Genomic DNA, 18,902 nt, shown 5'->3' on the forward strand with positions numbered 1-18,902 from the left:
ATGAAAGCAAGTTTCCATACAATATATATTAAAGTTTATTATTATTATTATTATTTTAATTTCAAAATACAAGGGTGAAACTTATATTCATGGAAATAAAGGGCTAATTTGCAAAAGTAAATTATTAAGATTGCTTTGGGCTTCATATGGGCTCGTCCAGTCCATATAAAGCTGCAGTGGGCCACAATCCCTCACGTAATGGCCCAATTTGGAAAGAGGTTTTAACTATCGATTTCGATCTCAATCGATCAGCAGCGTCTCACCTCTCTGGCGGATGTTTTTTTCGCGTTCTTCGCATCACGATCGCGTGCTCAATCTTCAGCAGTAAAGCTTCGATCTTGCCCTAAATCATGACGCCAGAGTGCGAAGAAGCCACTGAGCGCGCAGCGGAGAGGAGGGGCGGTTGCTGTCGGATTGCTGGCTCTTCTTCTTGTCGGCATGATTCTTCTAGCCACCCCCATGAATTCTAAAGGTTCGGCTGCTGGATCACTGACCCAATTTGATAGGAAGAGCAAAAGGAATCATGTTGTTGTTGTTGCATCTGTTCGATCCCAACCTACCGTCGAATTCGTCGACAAGACCGAAGTCATATGGCAAATTCCCGAGTCCCCCCCGGCCGTCGTCTTCATAGCTCACGGTTGCAACTACCGAGCTGCTAATTTCTGGGATCGATCCGCTCATTGCCCGCACTGCGTCGGCCTTCCAGAAGACAGGCTGATTGTCCTCAATGCTCTAGGTCACAGGTTTGCCGTCATCGCTGTTTCCAGCCTCGGAAGATGCTGGTCTATCGAGAAGGACGTCGGCATTGCTAAAGGGATACTACAATGGTGGATTGAGAACCACGAGCTCCAAAAGCTCCTGTCACAGCTCTGGGAGCTTCATCCGGTGGTTATTTTGTTTCTGCGCTGGCAAAGGAGGTGAATTTTAGCAGCGTGGCGCTCATGATTTCAGCTGGGGTGTTCGGTTCCATGGGTGTTCCAGTTGGGTATCCTCCCACTCTCTTTGTCCATATGCCTAAAGACCTGCATGAAAAGAGGCTGATAGAGAAGAACGTGGCTGCGTTGAAGAAGAAGGGTGTCTATGTTAAGAAGGTCAGGTGTCTGGAGTTCCCATTGACTGGTACGCTTTTGACGGAAAGGATCCCTGGTTTGGATGAGGCAGTATCTGCCAGTGTATTTGAGTTGTTTCAGGAGAAGGGTTTCATTGATGAGAGGGGATATTTGAAGAGCGATGGACGAGCGACTCAGTGGAAGCAAGCTCTTAAGGAAAAGGATCCCTCAATGGAGAAGTATGAATGGCTTGATCATGTAGAGGAGGAGTTAAATCTTGCGTTTGCATACCATGAGATGACCAGCTTGCCTATTGGTGATATTCTGGACTGGTTTGAATCTCACATGTAGCCAGTGGCTGTGTAGTAAGCTAACAGATATTTTGAGTTTGGACATCCGGCAGAAATTTACCAGTTAAAAACATTTCTGGTGTCAAAATATCAGGAGTTTCAAAATGCTGTATGAGCATCACTGTAGTTTGATCTACACCAAACAATTCTATTGAGACATATTTTTAATACTAGGGAAGTTTGATAACAATGCTCAAGGAAATTCCCTACTAGAGTTCAAGGAATTGGGTGATCTCGAGTTACTACCAGAGGTGGTCTTTTTTTGCCATTCTACTTTGTGGCAATTAGATGAGAGGCAAATTTGTTTATATTGAATGTCATTTTCAATTTCTTTATTTATAGAGGCTGCCTTCACTGACAGCACTGAAATTGAAGAAGATTTCAGGGAAAAAGATTTTTGCAAGGTTTTCTCTATACCCAAAATTCAACTAATATTTGATGCCTGTATCATATTTTTCTTCTGTGCAAGATGTTGATTACCTAATTAAGGTGGAAAAATGCTCCTCTTTATGCTACATTTTCTGATTTCTCAAGTGCATCTATTGTCCATCTAACATAATTCCCACAAGCTTTTACAAAAACATTGTCTATACATCTTTTATAGGGATGCTTGACCTATTTCTGTTGTGACCTTCACTGACTGAAAAATTGAAGAAATGCCAACTTACTATGTGCTATTAATATCTAAGAATAAAGTTGTTGATGTAACTGATTTTGTTATCCCCACCTATTGATGCAAAAGAACCAGTTGTTACCTCAACTACAAAATGATATTATGTCAACAAGATAGCTTAAATTGTGCTGCCTTTGACATCTGGGAAAAATGCTGGGTCAAATATGCTACCTTTTGTTGCGAAAGACTTCTGTTCACTAGAGAAACAATAGCTATTCGTAGCTTGATAGAACATAAATTTCAGATTGGGGCCCCAGCAATTATCTTTATGTTTGCTCTCTTCTTGAGATACTATCAAATTGTAGTTTGAATTAGTGATACATTTTCAAACTTGGAAATGAATACTGAGTGGTATGGAACCATTATTAGAACTAATGCTCTCTTAGCTTGAGCATCATTATTGTCTGTGAGTCATGCCCTACTATTCTTTATGATCAGTTCTTGTCTTTACTGCATCATTAGATGAATATGTCACATAATACCTCGTACATACAACCTTTCAATTGTTATGTACCAATTTCAATAATTTAGACAATCCATCTATAGGATAGAACTGCCATGCTTCTTGAGTTAAATATCTTACTTCGTGGGTCTGCCATTTCAAGCATAATTCTGACACAGAAACTGGTAGTATATGAATGATATAAAAAAATATTACTGCAACAAGGAACATAATTAAAATAAGAACATGCTGCTAAACAACATGAATGCATAATGACTTGTGAGGTCTCTTTGTTAGCATACTAATTAAAAATCTCACTTTTAGTTTTGGTTGCAGCATCCTATATGGAGATCATTGAAACAGTGGATACACCACTTGTAGCTCACTTGTGAAAATATGAAGTTCCTGATCGCTAGAGGTGTGGAAAAAACAGTCTATTCAAGTTCTCCTTCCAATTTCATCAGTATGGGTGGGGCGGGGATGCGAAATTCATGATCACCTCAGAGCTCAGGAATGACAGTGCTGTCCATTCCAGTTGTGTGCTCCAATGTCCTAGGAATAGTCATCCAGCAATTCCTTTGTAAGCTCCAATGTCCTAGGAAGCCCAGCCCCAGGTCTCCCGTTGGGATGGTCCCAGAAGCCCAGGGAAACAATTCGAGGAAGCAGACCTGGAAATGCAAGTCAGAAAACACGTGCAGGTCGGGACGTACATGCTTTGGATAACAATCAGATGCGGGTCGGAAATCAGACCCAGCGTGCAGGTCGGGACATACATGCCTTGGATAACAATCAGATGCGGGTCGTGAATCAGACCCTGCGTGCAGGTCGGGACGTACATGCCTTGGATAACAATCAGATGCGGGTCGGGAATCAGACCTAGTGTGGTCGGGGCGTACATGCCTTATCCAACAGCAATCAGATGCGAGTCGGGAAGCAAACTCCACGTGCAGGTCAAGATGTACAGGGCAGGGATGACGTAGACGGAAGCAGGTCAGGAGATCAGACACTACAGGACAAAGAGGCGTAACCAATTGTCAGAGAATAATCATCGCATGTCAGGGAATATTCCAACGGTTTGAGGCTCATACTCCTCTCGAGTCCTCCGTCAGCCTATAGGAGGAAGCCACGTGTTGACCACTGTCAGACAAAGCCTGACACCCGACATTCCCTGACATTTGCCAGGCTCCAGAAACATCCATTGCAGTATAAAAAGGGAGGCTTTGTCCCTTATGCAGGTACACTCACTCGTCATTTCTCACTATTTTCTACTTTTCGTCTTTTCTTTGGGTTTTCTGGGGAAAAAGTACCTGACTTGAGCGTTGGAGGGCCTGACCCAGGGACTTTTTCCCTGGTTTCTGATCTCTAACGACAGGGGTGCTTGTCTGAGTGTGCGCAGAGGATAGCGTCATCATCCTTGTCACCTTCTTTCAGCGAATCTCCGTTAACTTTCCGCACAACAAGGCCCGCCTTCATTCGACTCAGCTTCCGGGCGAGATCAAATTTGGCGCCGTCTGTGGGAACACAACAGCCTGATTCGGAATGTGATGATGGAGGAGTCTGGTCGCATCAACGTTACTATGACGGCCGGAGAGTACGGGCTCTTCAAAGAGGCTAAAAGGCGAGCGGCCTCAGAGAGACAGGCGACCGTTTCCCGACCACGACAAGTGCTTGTGGAAGCTTCCAAAGAGCCCCTTCTTGTCTCAGATCGGGGCTCTAAAAGAAAACAACCTGAGGTATTGCCTCAGGTTCCTTATCGTGAGCCTGGTGCAGGATACTATCAGCTAGAGCCTCAAGGCCACAGCCTCAAGAAGGAACAATCACAAATTTCTATGGCCGAAAGTTCTTTACCGCGAGACTCAAAAAAGGGAAAAGCTCTTGTCGTGGCAGAAGTATTTCCTGAAGATCCGGACGAGAGAGTGCCCTTCTTGGCTAGGATCTTAAATGAGAGATTGCCTAAAGGCTACAGGCCTCCGTCGATAGGCGAATATGACGGGAGCAAAGATCCGGAGGAACATTTGCGTAAGTTTAAAAATGCAGCCCTGCTGCATCAGTACAGCGATGCTGTCAAATGCCGGGTTTTTCTGAACACTTTAGCTGGTTCAGCTTTAAAATGGTTCGATGGATTACCTCAAGAATCCATCACTTGCTTTTTGAACTTCAAGACAGCCTTCTTGCGGTGATTTGCTAGCAGTAAGAAGTATCAGAAGACAGATCATTGTCTATTCGCTCTGAAGCAAGGGCCGACTGAGCCCTTGAGGAGTTACATCAATCGCTTTAATCAGGTGGCTCAGGATGTCCCCACGGCCACTTCAGAAATCCTGATGAGCGCCTTTTCTCATGGATTAGGAGAAGGGGAGTTCTTCAGGGACCTCATCAAAAACCCTGCCCGGAATTTTGATGAGATGGTGGAGAAAGCCGTCTCCTACATCAAAGTGGAGGAAGCGCAAGCCGCTCGGAGGAAAGCTAAAAGACCACCTCCCGCCACTAACAAGCAAGAAAGGAGGGTACCTCCACCGCCCCCTCAACCTTTGCCGCGTGCCCGGGAAACCAGACCTGCCTTTCATCCAGGGCCGGAGATCAAACCCGCCCCTCGAGTGGAAGCTGTACATGCTCCCTGAGTGGGACCTGGGAATAATCGGTATTGTACTTATCATCGATCTCGCACGCATGACAGTAATCATTGCTTTCAGTTCGCTCGAGATTCCAAGCGGGCTGCCGAGATGGGATTACCTCCACCTGAGCTAGCCCCTCAACTGATCAAGATGATGGAAGAACAAAGGGGCATGACGGGACAGGTCGGGCAATCTCGTCCAGACTTCGCAGGGCCTAGTACACATCAACCCGGTCGGGAGAAAGAGTCGGAAGGATCACGGGAGGCCGAAAACAGAGGTAATGCTGCTGTCAAGGAGATCGGCATGATATCTGGAGGACCAACCGATGGGGATTCAGGGAGAGCACGCAAGTCACATGTGCGTCGGTTGGAGGTACATATTGTCGGATGCAGTCAAGAGCAGGCTGCTGGTCCTGTTATCAGCTTCGGGCCAGCAGACCTGGAGGGTCTGGAGCTGCCTCATGATGATGCTCTTATCATCAAGGCTATCATTGCCAATAGCCGAGTCGCTCGGGTCTTTGTTGACACGGGGAGCTCGGTCAATATCCTATTCAGGACTGCATTTGAAGAGATGCAGATTGATACTGATGAACTTCAGCCGGTGGCCACATCTCTATATGGGTTTACGGACAATGAAGTGAAGCCTATGGGTCAGATTAAGCTGGTCATATCTCTGGGCACTGAGCCACTGGTACGCACACAGAGGAGTACCTTTATCGTAGTGGATTCCCCCTCTTCCTACAATGTCATACTGGGAAGGCCAGCTCTGCATGAGTTTAGGGCTGCTGTTTCGACCTTCCATCAAAAAATTAAGTTTCCCGTGGGCGATCAGGTCGGAGAAGTTAGAGGAGAGCAAAGAGTCTCACGACAATGCTACATCGATATGGTCCGAGTGGAGGCTCGGAAAAATCAAAGGACACAAGACAGGGGCGGGTACACTGTTCAAGAAGAGTCTCTACCTGTAGTTGAAGAATCAATCCTGTGGGAGGAGGTGCAATTATATGCCGATCGACCCGAAAGTCCGACACGAGTGGCGAGTGACCTTCATTCTCCCCTCAAAGAGGAGTTAATTCAATGCTTGATCCGCAACCGGGATGTCTTTGCCTGGTCTACTGAGGAACTGCCCGGGGTCAAGCCAGAAGTAGCTGAACACAAGCTGCATTTATTACTAGATTCCCGACCTGTAAAGCAAAAGAAAAGGAATTTCTCAGCCGATCAGAATAAAATAATAAGAGCCGAGGTGGATCAGCTCAGGAAGGCAGGACATGTTCGGGAGGTGCAGTTCCCCTCGTGGCTTTCCAATGTAGTCCTGGTAAAAAAGCCTAACAATAAGTGGAGAGTATGCATAAACTTCCGGGACCTCAATCGAGCCAGTCCCAAAGACTGTTATCCTTTGCCTCGGATCGATCAAATGGTAGACTCCACAGCCGGATGCGAGAGGATATGTATGCTGGACGCTTACCAGGGGTATCATCAAATACCTCTTGCTAGAGAGGATCATGAAAATGTTAGCTTTATTACTGCTGACGATACTTTCTGTTATACGGTCATGCCCTTTGGTCTCATGAATGTCGAGGCCACATATCAACGAATGATGGATAAAATCTTTCGGGAGCAAATTGGGCGTAATGTAGAAGTCTATGTGGATGACATACTCATCAAATCTCCCTTAGCCATGAATCTGATCCAAGATGTAAAAGAAACATGCAGGACTCTCCGGCAATATGGACTAAAGCTAAATCCTTTGAAGTGTCTGTTCTGAGCTAAGGGAGGAAAATTCTTGGGTTACCTGGTGACTGAGCGAGGAATAGAAGTCAATCCTGAAAAAGTTCAAGTGCTCAAAGATATGCAACCTCCTCAGAATTTAAAAGAAACCCAGAAGCGGGTCGGCAGAATAACAGCCCTGTCAAGATTCATTTCCAGATCGGCGGACCGGGCTGCTCCGTTCTTCAAGGTGCTAAGGAAGGCCTCCAAATTCCAATGGGATGAAGAATGCACCAAAGCCTTTGAAGAGCTGAAGAAATATTTGGAATCTTTACCATCCTTGTTTAAGCCAGTTGTGGGGGAACCCTTATGGGTCTACCTATCAGCCACCCCCGAGGCCGTGGGGGCTGTGCTGGTTAAGGAGTATGACAGTGTACAACGGTCAGTGTATTTCTTCAGTCATCTATTAAAGGGAGCTGAGATCCGATACACGGCCCTCGAGAAGTTGGTTTACGGATTGGTTCTTATGGCTAGGCGATTAAGGCCTTATTTCTTATCACATCCTATTACAGTTTTAACCAATAACACCATGGGGAGAGCATTAACTAATGTAGAAGTGGCAGGCCGACTTATCAAATAGGCTACAGAGCTGGGAGAGTATGACATCCAGTATCAACCGCGCACCGCCATTAAGGCACAGGCCTTAGCAGATTTCTTAACAGAGATTCATCATGTAACGCCCGAAAATTTCCAAATAAATTATTAAAAATATTCTACAATTTTTCTGGAATTTTAGGATATTTTTATAGAATTTTTAGAGTAGCGGAAGTAGCAAAAATAAATAAAAGCATAAAGCGGCCTAAGCGGGAATTGAACCCGAGACCTACCGGACCCTACGACTTATAGATAGCTTGAGTAACCAAGTGGCCCCAGCAGGGGTGTGCTGAAAGGAAAGGAGAACAATTATATTTATGTTGGGTTGGGTGATATTTATCACTTAATATAAATAGGGAACTTAAGTGGGGATTGATTATTTTTGAACGATAGTTTTCTTTTCCCTAAACCCTCACACGTCGCCCCTCTTCTCCCTCACCTCTCGGCGCACAAACCAAGGAGGCCTAGGGTTCCACCTCGAGGAGCGTAGGAGTACCTTCCGGCGACATCAAGGATACGAAGGCGCTCCTCTCCGCGAGAAGAACGCATAGACGCGAGAAGATCGTCGAAAGGATCGTCTTCTCCGGAAATCTAGCAACTAGAATCGTAAAAAAACAAGCGCAGGAGGTAAGAAACCCCTCACCTGCAGTATAAGTAGCTAATTTCATGTTTTTACGGGTTAGATTAGTCGTATGCAGATTTTCGACACATAAAGGTATGAATTAGTGCACACCAAGTGTTCGATAGAATTATTTAGCACAGTTAAATGCATATAGACATTCTAATAGCTTAGATAAATGCAATAGAAGCATTTTCAGCATATTTAGTCTTGCTTCAGCTTATATGGGACTACGGTCCAATGAGTGGGCTCCCATAGTCGCCTCTAGGTTCAGATAACCTAGTTCTAGGTTCAGACAACCTAGTAAAAGCAAGATAAATTAGTTAGCTTATGATTCAGTATGTTACTTTATTCAGTGGCACTGTACTGGACTAAATATCCTTGGGTTGGGCTCCCATAGTCGTCCCTAGATTTAGATAACCTAGTAACCTTACTAGATTCGGGACTAGCTACCTCGGGTTTAGTTAGGGATGCGCGTACAGCAAGTACAGTTGTCGGGCCCATCAGCAGCTTGATTATATATTTTAATCTATTATGATAAATAGCTTTCAAAAACTCACAAATCAGTTGTGTGTATACAGTTTAAATTCAGTTCTAGCTTAGTTTCAATTTAGCTCAGTTCATGCTCCAGCTTAGTTCTTCATTATTGATACACGTGATAGTTCTATGATCAGTTTTGATTTCTATGTTTTGTATGATAGTATGCCATGTCATGCTCTCACCTGTTCAGCATATATATTTCAAATAGCATGTTTTAAAAGCATAAATTGCATCGTATGCATGTTTTGTGAGGCAGATGGTTTCTTACTAAGCTCCCGAGCTTACAGATACTTTCTTTTTCTTATACTGCAAATAAAGGTAAGGGAAAGATGGACTAGCGGAGGTTGGAGGTCAATGTGATGAAGATGTGTGTGGATGGAACTTGGAATAAAGATTTTGGAGAAACTAGCAACTAAAAAACTTAGTATTTCAGATTTTTGTTACTTTTCCGCATCTTAGTATGTTTGAGTGCCATGAACTAGTGAACTATGAACTACACCATGCTTAGAATACCAGTTATTTGATGTTAGGATGTTTTCCAGTCATTTTAGAACTCATATATGTGATCTTGGCACGAAACAGTGCTGAAATCAAAGCTCAGCTGCGAAATCAGAAACCCCAATCGATCCGCCGATCGATTGGGGGCCCTCAATCGATCAGCTGATCGATTGGGGGCCCTCAATCGATCAGCTGATCGATTGGGGAGTTTTTCCGCGAACAGTAGGCTCCTGGATCGATCAGCTGATCGATCCGGTCGCGTCCTGTAGCGAACAGAGACCTTTGGGATCGATCACTGGATCGATCAACAAGGTTCTGTCGCGAACAGAGAGCTATGGAATCGATCACTGGATCGAGCAACAAGTCTGGATCGATCAGCCGATCGATCCGAAAGAAGTTTCCGCATACAGTAGCAACCTGAATCGATCAACGGATCGATCCAACAGCTGTCAATTGATTGAGGTCAGTCTGAATCGATTGGGAAGCTGGGTTTCGACCAAGAAACCTTTTAACTCAGTTCCTTGACCATAGGGGATATAGGATATGTCATGTATACCTCAGAATGCATCCCTTAGCACATGTAGAACAAGGAAAATGTATTAGCTAGCAAAGTTTTTAATTAGTTCAGCTTTTCCGCACCTTAAAAATAGTTTAGCACAACATATTGTGACGGTCCGGCCTTACAGCCTAGCCAGTAGAAGGCGGGTCGTTACAGAGTGGTATCAGAGCAAAATTCCATACTTCCTACACACACATCAACATTGAACCTGCAGCTTCCAAGTAAGAATACCTCTCACTTTACTTATGTTCTTTCTTTCATGTTTATAGATACTGTAGCATGTTAACTTATGATAGCACTTAACATGATAGTAGTAGCAGTTATATAAACATGATAGTATTAGTTATGTATGTCCTCTATCTCTTTAGAAAATGGTACGAGGACGCCCAGCTAGAAAGACACCAGCTACTGAGCTCCAGCATAAGGCAGGCAGCTCGGTGCCTCCCCCAGACCTTACAGCAGTAGTGGCTCAGTTACAGAAGCAGTTAGCTGGACAGCAACAGGAGATAGCCACCTTAAGGGCTAATCAGCAGAACACTCCCACTGTCACACCGGAACTCAACTTAGCAACCCCAGTAGTGATAGAGGTTCCACCAGTCCAACCTGCAGCACCAATAGCCCCAGCAGCAGGGGCAAGGAGAGAAGCCTATCTGATCCAGTGGCAGAGAATCAAGCCAGAGAACTTCTCAGGCACTAGTGAACCATGGGATGCACAAGCCTGGTTCAAAACATTGGAGAGTACGATGGAGCTTCTGGACTGGCTAGAGGTTGAAAAAGTGAAATGCGCCTCATTCTGCCTGACAGAAGATGCACGTATGTGGTGGGAGCGGATTAAAGTGAAGCGCCCAGTGAACCAGAAGACATGGGCTGACTTCGAGAGAGAATTCTTTGAGGAGTTCTTTCACATGCGGGTTACAAACCGCCACTACGACGAGTTCACTGAATTTCGCCAGGGCAACCTTTCAATGGAGGAAGCCGTAAAGAAATTCAACAGATTGGCTCGTCTATGCCCTGAACTAGTCAGCACCGAAAGAGAACGAGTCCGGTTGATGCTCAAGATGCTAAGGCCGGAAATAGCAATAAACGTGGCCAGCGGCGTTCATAGGCCGCAAACCACTGAAGAACTAGTAAGCAGTGCTCTGACCACCGAGCACTACTAGAACAATATCAAACAGCAGAAGCAAGTCCTCTTAGAGTCCAAAGGTCAGGGAGGCTCAGGTACTCAGAAACAACAGGGTCACAGCTCTAACTGGAAAGGGAACTACAGCAATAAACGCAAACCAGGGAGTTACCCAAAAGGAGGACCAGCTAGTAAACAGCATAGTTATCCCAAATGTGCTACTTGTGGGAAATTTCACCCAGGGGTTTGTCGCAAGGGCACACGAGGATGCTTCGAATGTGGACAGGAAGGGCATATGGCTAAGCAATGCCCGAACAAGACCAGTCTTCCTCAACCACAGCCGATACAGTATGGAGGCCAGCCAGCACAGCTAAATCAGATGCAGGCCGCTTTAGATTGTCCACACATCAGCCAGGGCAGACTAGAAGCCCCTCCAGCTACGACAAATACGAGGATCTACTCCTTAACCAGAGAAGACGTAGCGAATGCCTCGACAGTTGTTACAGGTCAGATCGGTATTTTATAGCAAAGTACATCTGTCTTATTCGATACTGGGACAACCTATTCTTATATATCAAGGGCGTTTTTCGAAAAGTTAGCGATACCTCCAGAGGTACTCAGTGGTCAGTTTTTGATAACACTACCTTCAGGAGAAATTATGGCATCCACGCACTGGCTCAGAGCAGTGCCAGTCATTATAGCAGACAGAGAACTCTTATGTGATCTGATAGTGCTAGATATGACTGATTACGATGTCATTTTTGGAATGAACTTCCTGATTAGGTACGGTGCCTCTATCGAGTGCCGTGAACAGAAGGTCATATTCCAACCTGAAGCAGGAGTACAATTTGAGTACAGCGGAGAACCAAAGAGAAAAGTCAAGAAATTTCTCTCAGCTCTGAAAGCACAGAAATTACTAGATTCAGGATGTACGGGATTTTTAGCGCATGTAGTCAATACCAGTCAGGACGAGGACCAAAAGCTAACAGAGGTCCGAGTTGTACGTGACTACCCAGCAGTCTTCCCTGAAGAGTTACTAGGCCTAGCACCAGACAGGGAGATTGAGTTTGAGATAGAGCTCATTCCCGGTACAAATCCCATCTCCAAAGCACCTTATCGCATGATTCCAGCAGAACTGAAGGAACTTCAGGAGCAACTACAGGAGCTGCTTGACAAGGGCTTCATACGTCCTAGTCACTCACCATGGGGAGCGCCTGTATTGTTCGTGAAGAAGAAGGACGGGAGCATGCGCCTATGCATAGATTACAGAGCACTGAACCAAGTCACGATTAAGAACAGGTATCCTCTTCCCAGAATAGATGACCTGTTTGATCAGCTAAAGGGAGCAGCAGTGTTCTCCAAAATAGACCTCAGATCGGGATATCATCAAGTGAGAGTCAAAGAAGGTGATATACCCAAGACAGCATTCAGGACTAGATACGGACATTATGAGTTCGTAGTCATGCCCTTCGGCGTGACAAATGCTCCAGCCACCTTCATGGACTTTATGAACAGAGTATTCAGAGAATACTTAGATAAGTTTGTTATTGTGTTCATCGATGACATTCTTATCTATTCAGGAACCCAGGAAGAACATGCAGAACACCTGAAAATAGTACTACAGACCCTTCAACAAAATCAGTTGTACGCCAAGTTCACGAAATGTGAATTCTGGCTTGACTAGGTATCCTTCCTAGGTCACATCATCTCCAAGGATGGTGTCATGGTAGATCCCAGTAAGATAGAAGTAGTGAGTAACTGGAAGAGACCTAAGAACGCCCATGACATCAGAAGCTTTTTGGGACTAGCGGGCTACTATAGAAAATTCGTAGAGGATTTCTCCAGGATAGCTTCCCCACTGACAGCTCTTACCAGAAAGAACAGAAAAATTTCAGTGGACAGAGGACTGTGAGAACAGCTTCAGCGAGCTAAAAAGGAGATTGACCAGTGCTCCCATTCTGACTCTACCAGAAAATACAGACAGCTTTGATATTTATAGTGATGCCTCTAAGTTGGGACTAGGAGCAGTACTGATGCGAAATGGCAAGATGATCGCCTATGCCTCCAGACAACTCAAGGATTATGAGAAGAACTACCCTACTCATGACCTTGAGCTTGCAGCAGTTGTCTTCGCTCTCAAAATTTGGAGACATTACTTGTATGGAGCTCAGTGTAGAGTGTATACAGATCATCAGAGTCTGAAGTACTTCTTCACTCAGAAGGATCTGAATATGCGACAACGTAGATGGCTTGAGCTGGTCAAAGATTATGACATAGACATCCTCTACCACCCAGGAAAAGCCAATAAGGTGGCAGACGCACTTAGCAGAAAGTCCAGTGCCACCTTACTATCCCTAGCAGCCATGTCACCGCCCCTACAAAAGGAGATCACAGATTTTGGTCTCGAACTTTTAGTGGGACAGCTCTCTACTATGACATTAGCGTCTACATACAGACAGCTCAGGATCAGGACCCTGAAATTCAGAAAATCAAGCAAGGGTCAGCAGAATCAGGAAGTGGAGAATTCAGAGTAGCCAATAGTGGGGCATTATATTTTGGTGACAGACTATGTGTTCCCGACCAGGAGGAACTACGAAGGAAGATATTAGACGAGGCTCACAGAACTCCCTATGCGATGCATCCGGGTTCCACCAAGATGTACCAAGACCTAAAGAAACGTTTTTGGTGGACTGGGATGAAGAGAGACATCACTAGATATGTTAGCACCTGCCTGACCTGCCAGAGGGTCAAGGCAGAACACCAGAGACCAGGAGGAGTTCTGCAGCCTATTCAGATTCTAGAATGGAAGTGGGAAGACATTTCCATGGATTTCATAGTGGGACTACCCCGAACCACAAATGGTTTTGATGCCATCTGGGTAATAGTAGACATGTTGACTAAATCAACCCACTTCTTAGCTATCAGGATATCCTACTCCATGGAACAACTAGCGCAGTTGTATCTCAAGGAGATCGTCAGACTGCATGGAGTCCCACGGACCATTATATCAGACAGGGACAGTAGATTCACATCACACTTCTGGGAGTGTGTACAGTCAGCATTAGGCACCAAGTTGAAATTTAGCACAGCTTTCCATCCTCAGACAGATGGTCAGACGGAGCGAGTAAATCAGGTACTCGAAGATATGCTCCGAGCATGTGCCCTAGACTTCAAGGGAAGTTGGTGCAAATATCTGAGTTTAGCAGAATTTGCATACAACAATAGCTATCAGGCCATTATCGGTATGGCACCTTACGAGGCTCTCTATGGGCGGAGGTGTAGATTTCCAATTTGCTGGTATGAAAGTGGTGAACAGAAAGAACTAGAACTTCAGACAGATTTAGTAGCAGATACCACAGCAGCTATACAGCAGATCCGCCAGAGGATAGAGACAACTCAGAGCCGTCAGAAAAGCTATGCTGATACACGGCGTCGACCCTTAGAGTTTTCAGTTGGGGATACAGTGTTCCTCAGAGTAGCTCCCATGAAGGGAGTAATGCGTTTTGGGAAGAAAGGCAAGTTAAGTCCCAGATATGTGGGACCATACCTTATTACCAGAAGAGTTGGCAAGGTAGCGTATGAGCTAGACCTACCCCAGGAGATGTCAGCCATACATAATGTATTTCATGTCTCTATGCTGAAGAAGCATATACCAGATGTCACCCAGGTGATTGAGCCCCAGTCGGTACAAGTCCGCGAAGACCTCAGCTATGACAGTCGACCTATTCAGATAATAGACCAAGCAGTTAAGAAATTGCGGAACAAGGAAGTACCATTAGTAAAAGTTATTTGGCAAAGTCACACAGCAGAAGAGGCAACTTGGGAGACAGAAGCCAGTATGAGACAGAAGTACCCAGAGTTATTCTAAGTTCGAGGATAAACTTTTTATAAGGTATGGGGGATTGTAACGCCCGAAAATTTCCAAATAAATTATTAGAAATATTCTACTATTTTTCTGGAATTTTAGGATATTTTTATAGAATTTTTAGAGTAGCGGAAGTAGCAAAAATAAATAAAAGCATAAAGCGGCCTAAGCGGGAATTGAACCCGAGACCTACCGGACCCTACGACTTATAGATAGCTTGAGTAACCAAGTGGCCCCAGCAGGGGTGTGCTGAAAGGAAAGGAGAACAATTATATTTATGTTGGGTTGGGTGATATTTATCACTTAATATAAATAGGGAACTTAAGTGGGGATTGATTATTTTTGAACGATAGTTTTCTTTTCCCTAAACCCTCACACGTCGCCCCTCTTCTCCCTCACCTCTCGGCGCACAAACCAAGGAGGCCTAGGGTTCCACCTCGAGGAGCGTAGGAGTACCTTCCGGCGACATCAAGGATACGAAGGCGCTCCTCTCCGCGAGAAGAACGCATAGACGCGAGAAGATCGTCGAAAGGATCGTCTTCTCCGGAAATCTAGCAACTAGAATCGTAAAAAAACAAGCGCAGGAGGTAAGAAACCCCTCACCTGCAGTATAAGTAGCTAATTTCATGTTTTTACGGGTTAGATTAGTCGTATGCAGATTTTCGACACATAAAGGTATGAATTAGTGCACACCAAGTGTTCGATAGAATTATTTAGCACAGTTAAATGCATATAGACATTCTAATAGCTTAGATAAATGCAATAGAAGCATTTTCAGCATATTTAGTCTTGCTTCAGCTTATATGGGACTACGGTCCAATGAGTGGGCTCCCATAGTCGCCTCTAGGTTCAGATAACCTAGTTCTAGGTTCAGACAACCTAGTAAAAGCAAGATAAATTAGTTAGCTTATGATTCAGTATGTTACTTTATTCAGTGGCACTGTACTGGACTGAATGTCCTTGGGTTGGGCTCCCACAGTCGTCCCTAGGTTTAGATAACCTAGTAACCCTACTAGATTCGGGACTAGCTACCTCGGGTTTAGTTAGGGATGCGCGTACAGCAAGTACAGTTGCCGGGCCCATCAACAGCTTGATTATGTATTTTAATCTATTATGATAAATAGCTTTCAAAAACTCACAAATCAGTTGTGTGTATACAGTTTAAATTCAGTTCTAGCTTAGTTTCAGTTTAGCTCAGTTCATGCTCCAGCTTAGTTCTTCATTATTGATACACGTGATAGTTCTATGATCAGTTTTGATTTCTATGTTTTGTATGATAGTATGTCATGCCATGCTCTCACCTATTCAGCATATATATTTCAAATAGCATGTTTTAAAAGCATAAATTGCATCGTATGCATGTTTTGTGAGGCAGATGGTTTCTTACTAAGCTCCCGAGCTTACAGATACTTTCTTTTCCTTATACTGCAAATAAAGGTAAGGGAAAGATGGACTAACGGAGGCTGGAGGTCAATGTGATGAAGATGTGTGTGGATGGAACTTGGAATAAAGATTTTGGAGAAACTAGCAACTAAAAAACTTAGTATTTCAGATTTTTGTTACTTTTCCGCATCTTAGTATGTTTGAGTGCCATGAACTAGTGAACTATGAACTACACCATGCTTAGAATACCAGTTATTTGATGTTAGGATGTTTTCCAGTCATTTTAGAACTCATATATGTGATCTTGGCACGAAACAGTGCTGAAATCAGAGCTCAGCTGCGAAATCAGAAACCACAATCGATCCGCCGATCGATTGGGGGCCCTCAATCGATCAACTGATCGATTGGGAGTTTTTCCGTGAACAGTAAGCTCCTGGATCGATCAGCTGATCGATCTGGTCGTGTCCTGTAGCGAACAGAGACCTTTGGGATCGATCACTAGATCGATCAACAAGGTTCTGTCGCGAACAGAGAGCTCTGGAATCGATCACTGGATCGATCAACAAGTCTGGATCGATCAGCCGATCGATCTGAAAGAAGTTTCCGCATACAGTAGCAACCTGAATCGATCAACGGATCGATCCAACAGCTGTCAATCGATTGAGGTCAGTCTGAATCGATTGGGAAGCTGAGTTTCGACCAGGAAACCTTTTAACTTAGCTCCTTGACCATAGGAGATGTAGGATATGTCATGTATACCTCAGAATGCATCCCTTAGCACATGTAGAACAAGGAAAATGTATTAGCTAGCAAAATTTTAATTAGTTCAGCTTTTCCGCACCTTAAAAATAGTTTAGCACAGCATATTGTGACGGTCTGACCTTACAGCCTAGCCAGTAGAAGGCGGGTCGTTACACATCAGACCGACTCTAAAGAAACCTGGAAGATCTATGTGGATGAGTCTGCTAATCACCAGGGAAGCAGTGTGGAGGTCTTATTGATATCTCCTCAAGGAGATATACTCTAATTGGCAGTTCGACTGAATTTCCGGGCCACCAACAATGAAACAGAATACGAAGCTTTGTTGGCAGGATTACAAGCAACTTCGCATATAAGAGCAAGTCGAGTAATCATTTATTCAGACTCTCAGTTAGTAACACAACAGGTGACCGGTAACTTCATGATAAATTGTGACAAGTTGCAAGTATACCGAGAAGCCTATGAGAAGATGAAAGAGGACTTTGCAGATATCACTGTAACTAAAATTCACAGGGCTGAGAATGAAAAGGCAGACGAGCTAGCAAAGATGGTCAGTTCTTTGACTACTTGGGTATTGGATCGGTCAACAGCAAAAACTTTCCTTATAGCCCAGATAGATTTACAGAATAATCAGGAGGCAACTATTGATTGACGGGCACCCATGATCAGCTATTTGAGGCAAGGTATTATGCCGGCCGATCCAGAAGAATCAAGACTGGTCAGGAAGCAGGCCCATGCATACATCATGATTGGAGATCAACTTTATAAGAGGTCCTTTTCCAGACCCTTACTCAAATGCTTAGATATGGAGGAAGCTGATCAGACCTTGCGAGAAATACATCTGGGATGCTGTGGTAATCATGCAGGGGGTCGGACATTGTCTCGTAAAGTACTGCTAGCCGGGTATTTTTGGCCTACTTTACAGAGGGATGCTCAGAAATTGGTAAGCACTTGCCTGTCTTGCCAGAAACATCAAAACCTGACACATCGACCTGCAGCCCTGTTGAGAACGTCTATAGTTTCATGTCCTTTTGATCAATGGGGCATGAATATTGTGGGACAATTTCCAATGGCACCGGGTCAGAGGCGTTTCCTATTGGTAGCAGTGGATTATTTTTCTAAATGGGTAGAAGCAGAAGCTTTGGTCCGGATCACAGAAGATACTGTTATTCAATTCTTGTGGAAGAATATTCTCTGTCGATTTGGTATTCCTCACAAGCTAGTGTCTGATAATGGCCGATAATTTCAGGGGCAGAGAATTCAGGCCTGGTGCAAGAGATTCGGCATAACGCAAGCCTTCACCTCAGTAGCATATCCACAGAGCAATGGGCAGACCGAGGTGGTTAACAGAGAAATAGTACGAGGTTTGAAGGTGAAGCTAGATCATGTCGAAGGAAATTGGGTGGAAGAGTTGCCAAGCATTATATGGGCCTATCGCACTACACCTTGAGAAAGTACAAGTCTGACACCATTTCACCTAGTTTATGGCAACGAGGCAGTGGTACCCATAGAAATTGGAGTGCCATCAGTCAGAAGGATATTATATGATGAAGAAAATACAGAACGGCGGTTAGCTGAGCTGGACCTCATCAGTGAAACTCGTGACAGAACAACAGCACGGCTGGAGGTTTATCGTCAAAGAATGAGACAGAATTATAACAGAAGAGTGATTCATCGATTCTTTGGGGAAGGAGATCTGGTTTGGAAGCGAATCAAGCATGTAAGGGACGTAACCAAGCTAGCACCTCAATGAGACGAGCCTTACAAGATCATTAAAAAGTTGGTGTCCGGGGCCTACTACTTACAAGATGAACGAGGCAAGAAGCTAGATCGGCCCTAGAGCGCTAATTACCTACGGCCCTATAGAATCTGAGCATATAACGAAGAAGAATCAGGGTTGCAAGCCGAGCTGTCGCCTGATTGACAGACCGGGTGAAAGACATACCTGATAGAGCGAAGCTGAGGTTTGTGAGCAGAAACTGTATGTCCCAATGTACCCTTAGGCCAACTAAACAATTCTGGCAAATATACAACTTAAAATGCAAGTACTTTACAAGAAAACGTTGTCATTATTTA

At 44.5% G+C, this 18,902-nt stretch overlaps 2 protein-coding genes across 2 annotated transcripts in view; both read left to right on the plus strand.

Moving 5' to 3' along the window:
• Window positions 1-244: 244 nt before the first annotated feature.
• The window catches only part of LOC121989804, a 33,033-nt gene continuing 14,375 nt past the window's right edge, over window positions 245-18,902 (plus strand). The window contains exon 1 of the mRNA XM_042544065.1: window positions 245-347. The gene's annotated coding sequence lies outside the window, so the exon portion shown is untranslated. The remainder of the gene's footprint in view (window positions 348-18,902) is intronic.
• Window positions 942-1,400, plus strand: LOC121991625. The gene has a single exon (XM_042545607.1). It carries the CDS (start codon window positions 942-944, stop codon window positions 1,398-1,400), a length of 459 nt encoding a protein of 152 aa, XP_042401541.1.

This window comes from Zingiber officinale, chromosome 6B (genome assembly GCF_018446385.1).
Source record: "Zingiber officinale cultivar Zhangliang chromosome 6B, Zo_v1.1, whole genome shotgun sequence".
NCBI lineage: Eukaryota > Viridiplantae > Streptophyta > Magnoliopsida > Zingiberales > Zingiberaceae > Zingiber > Zingiber officinale.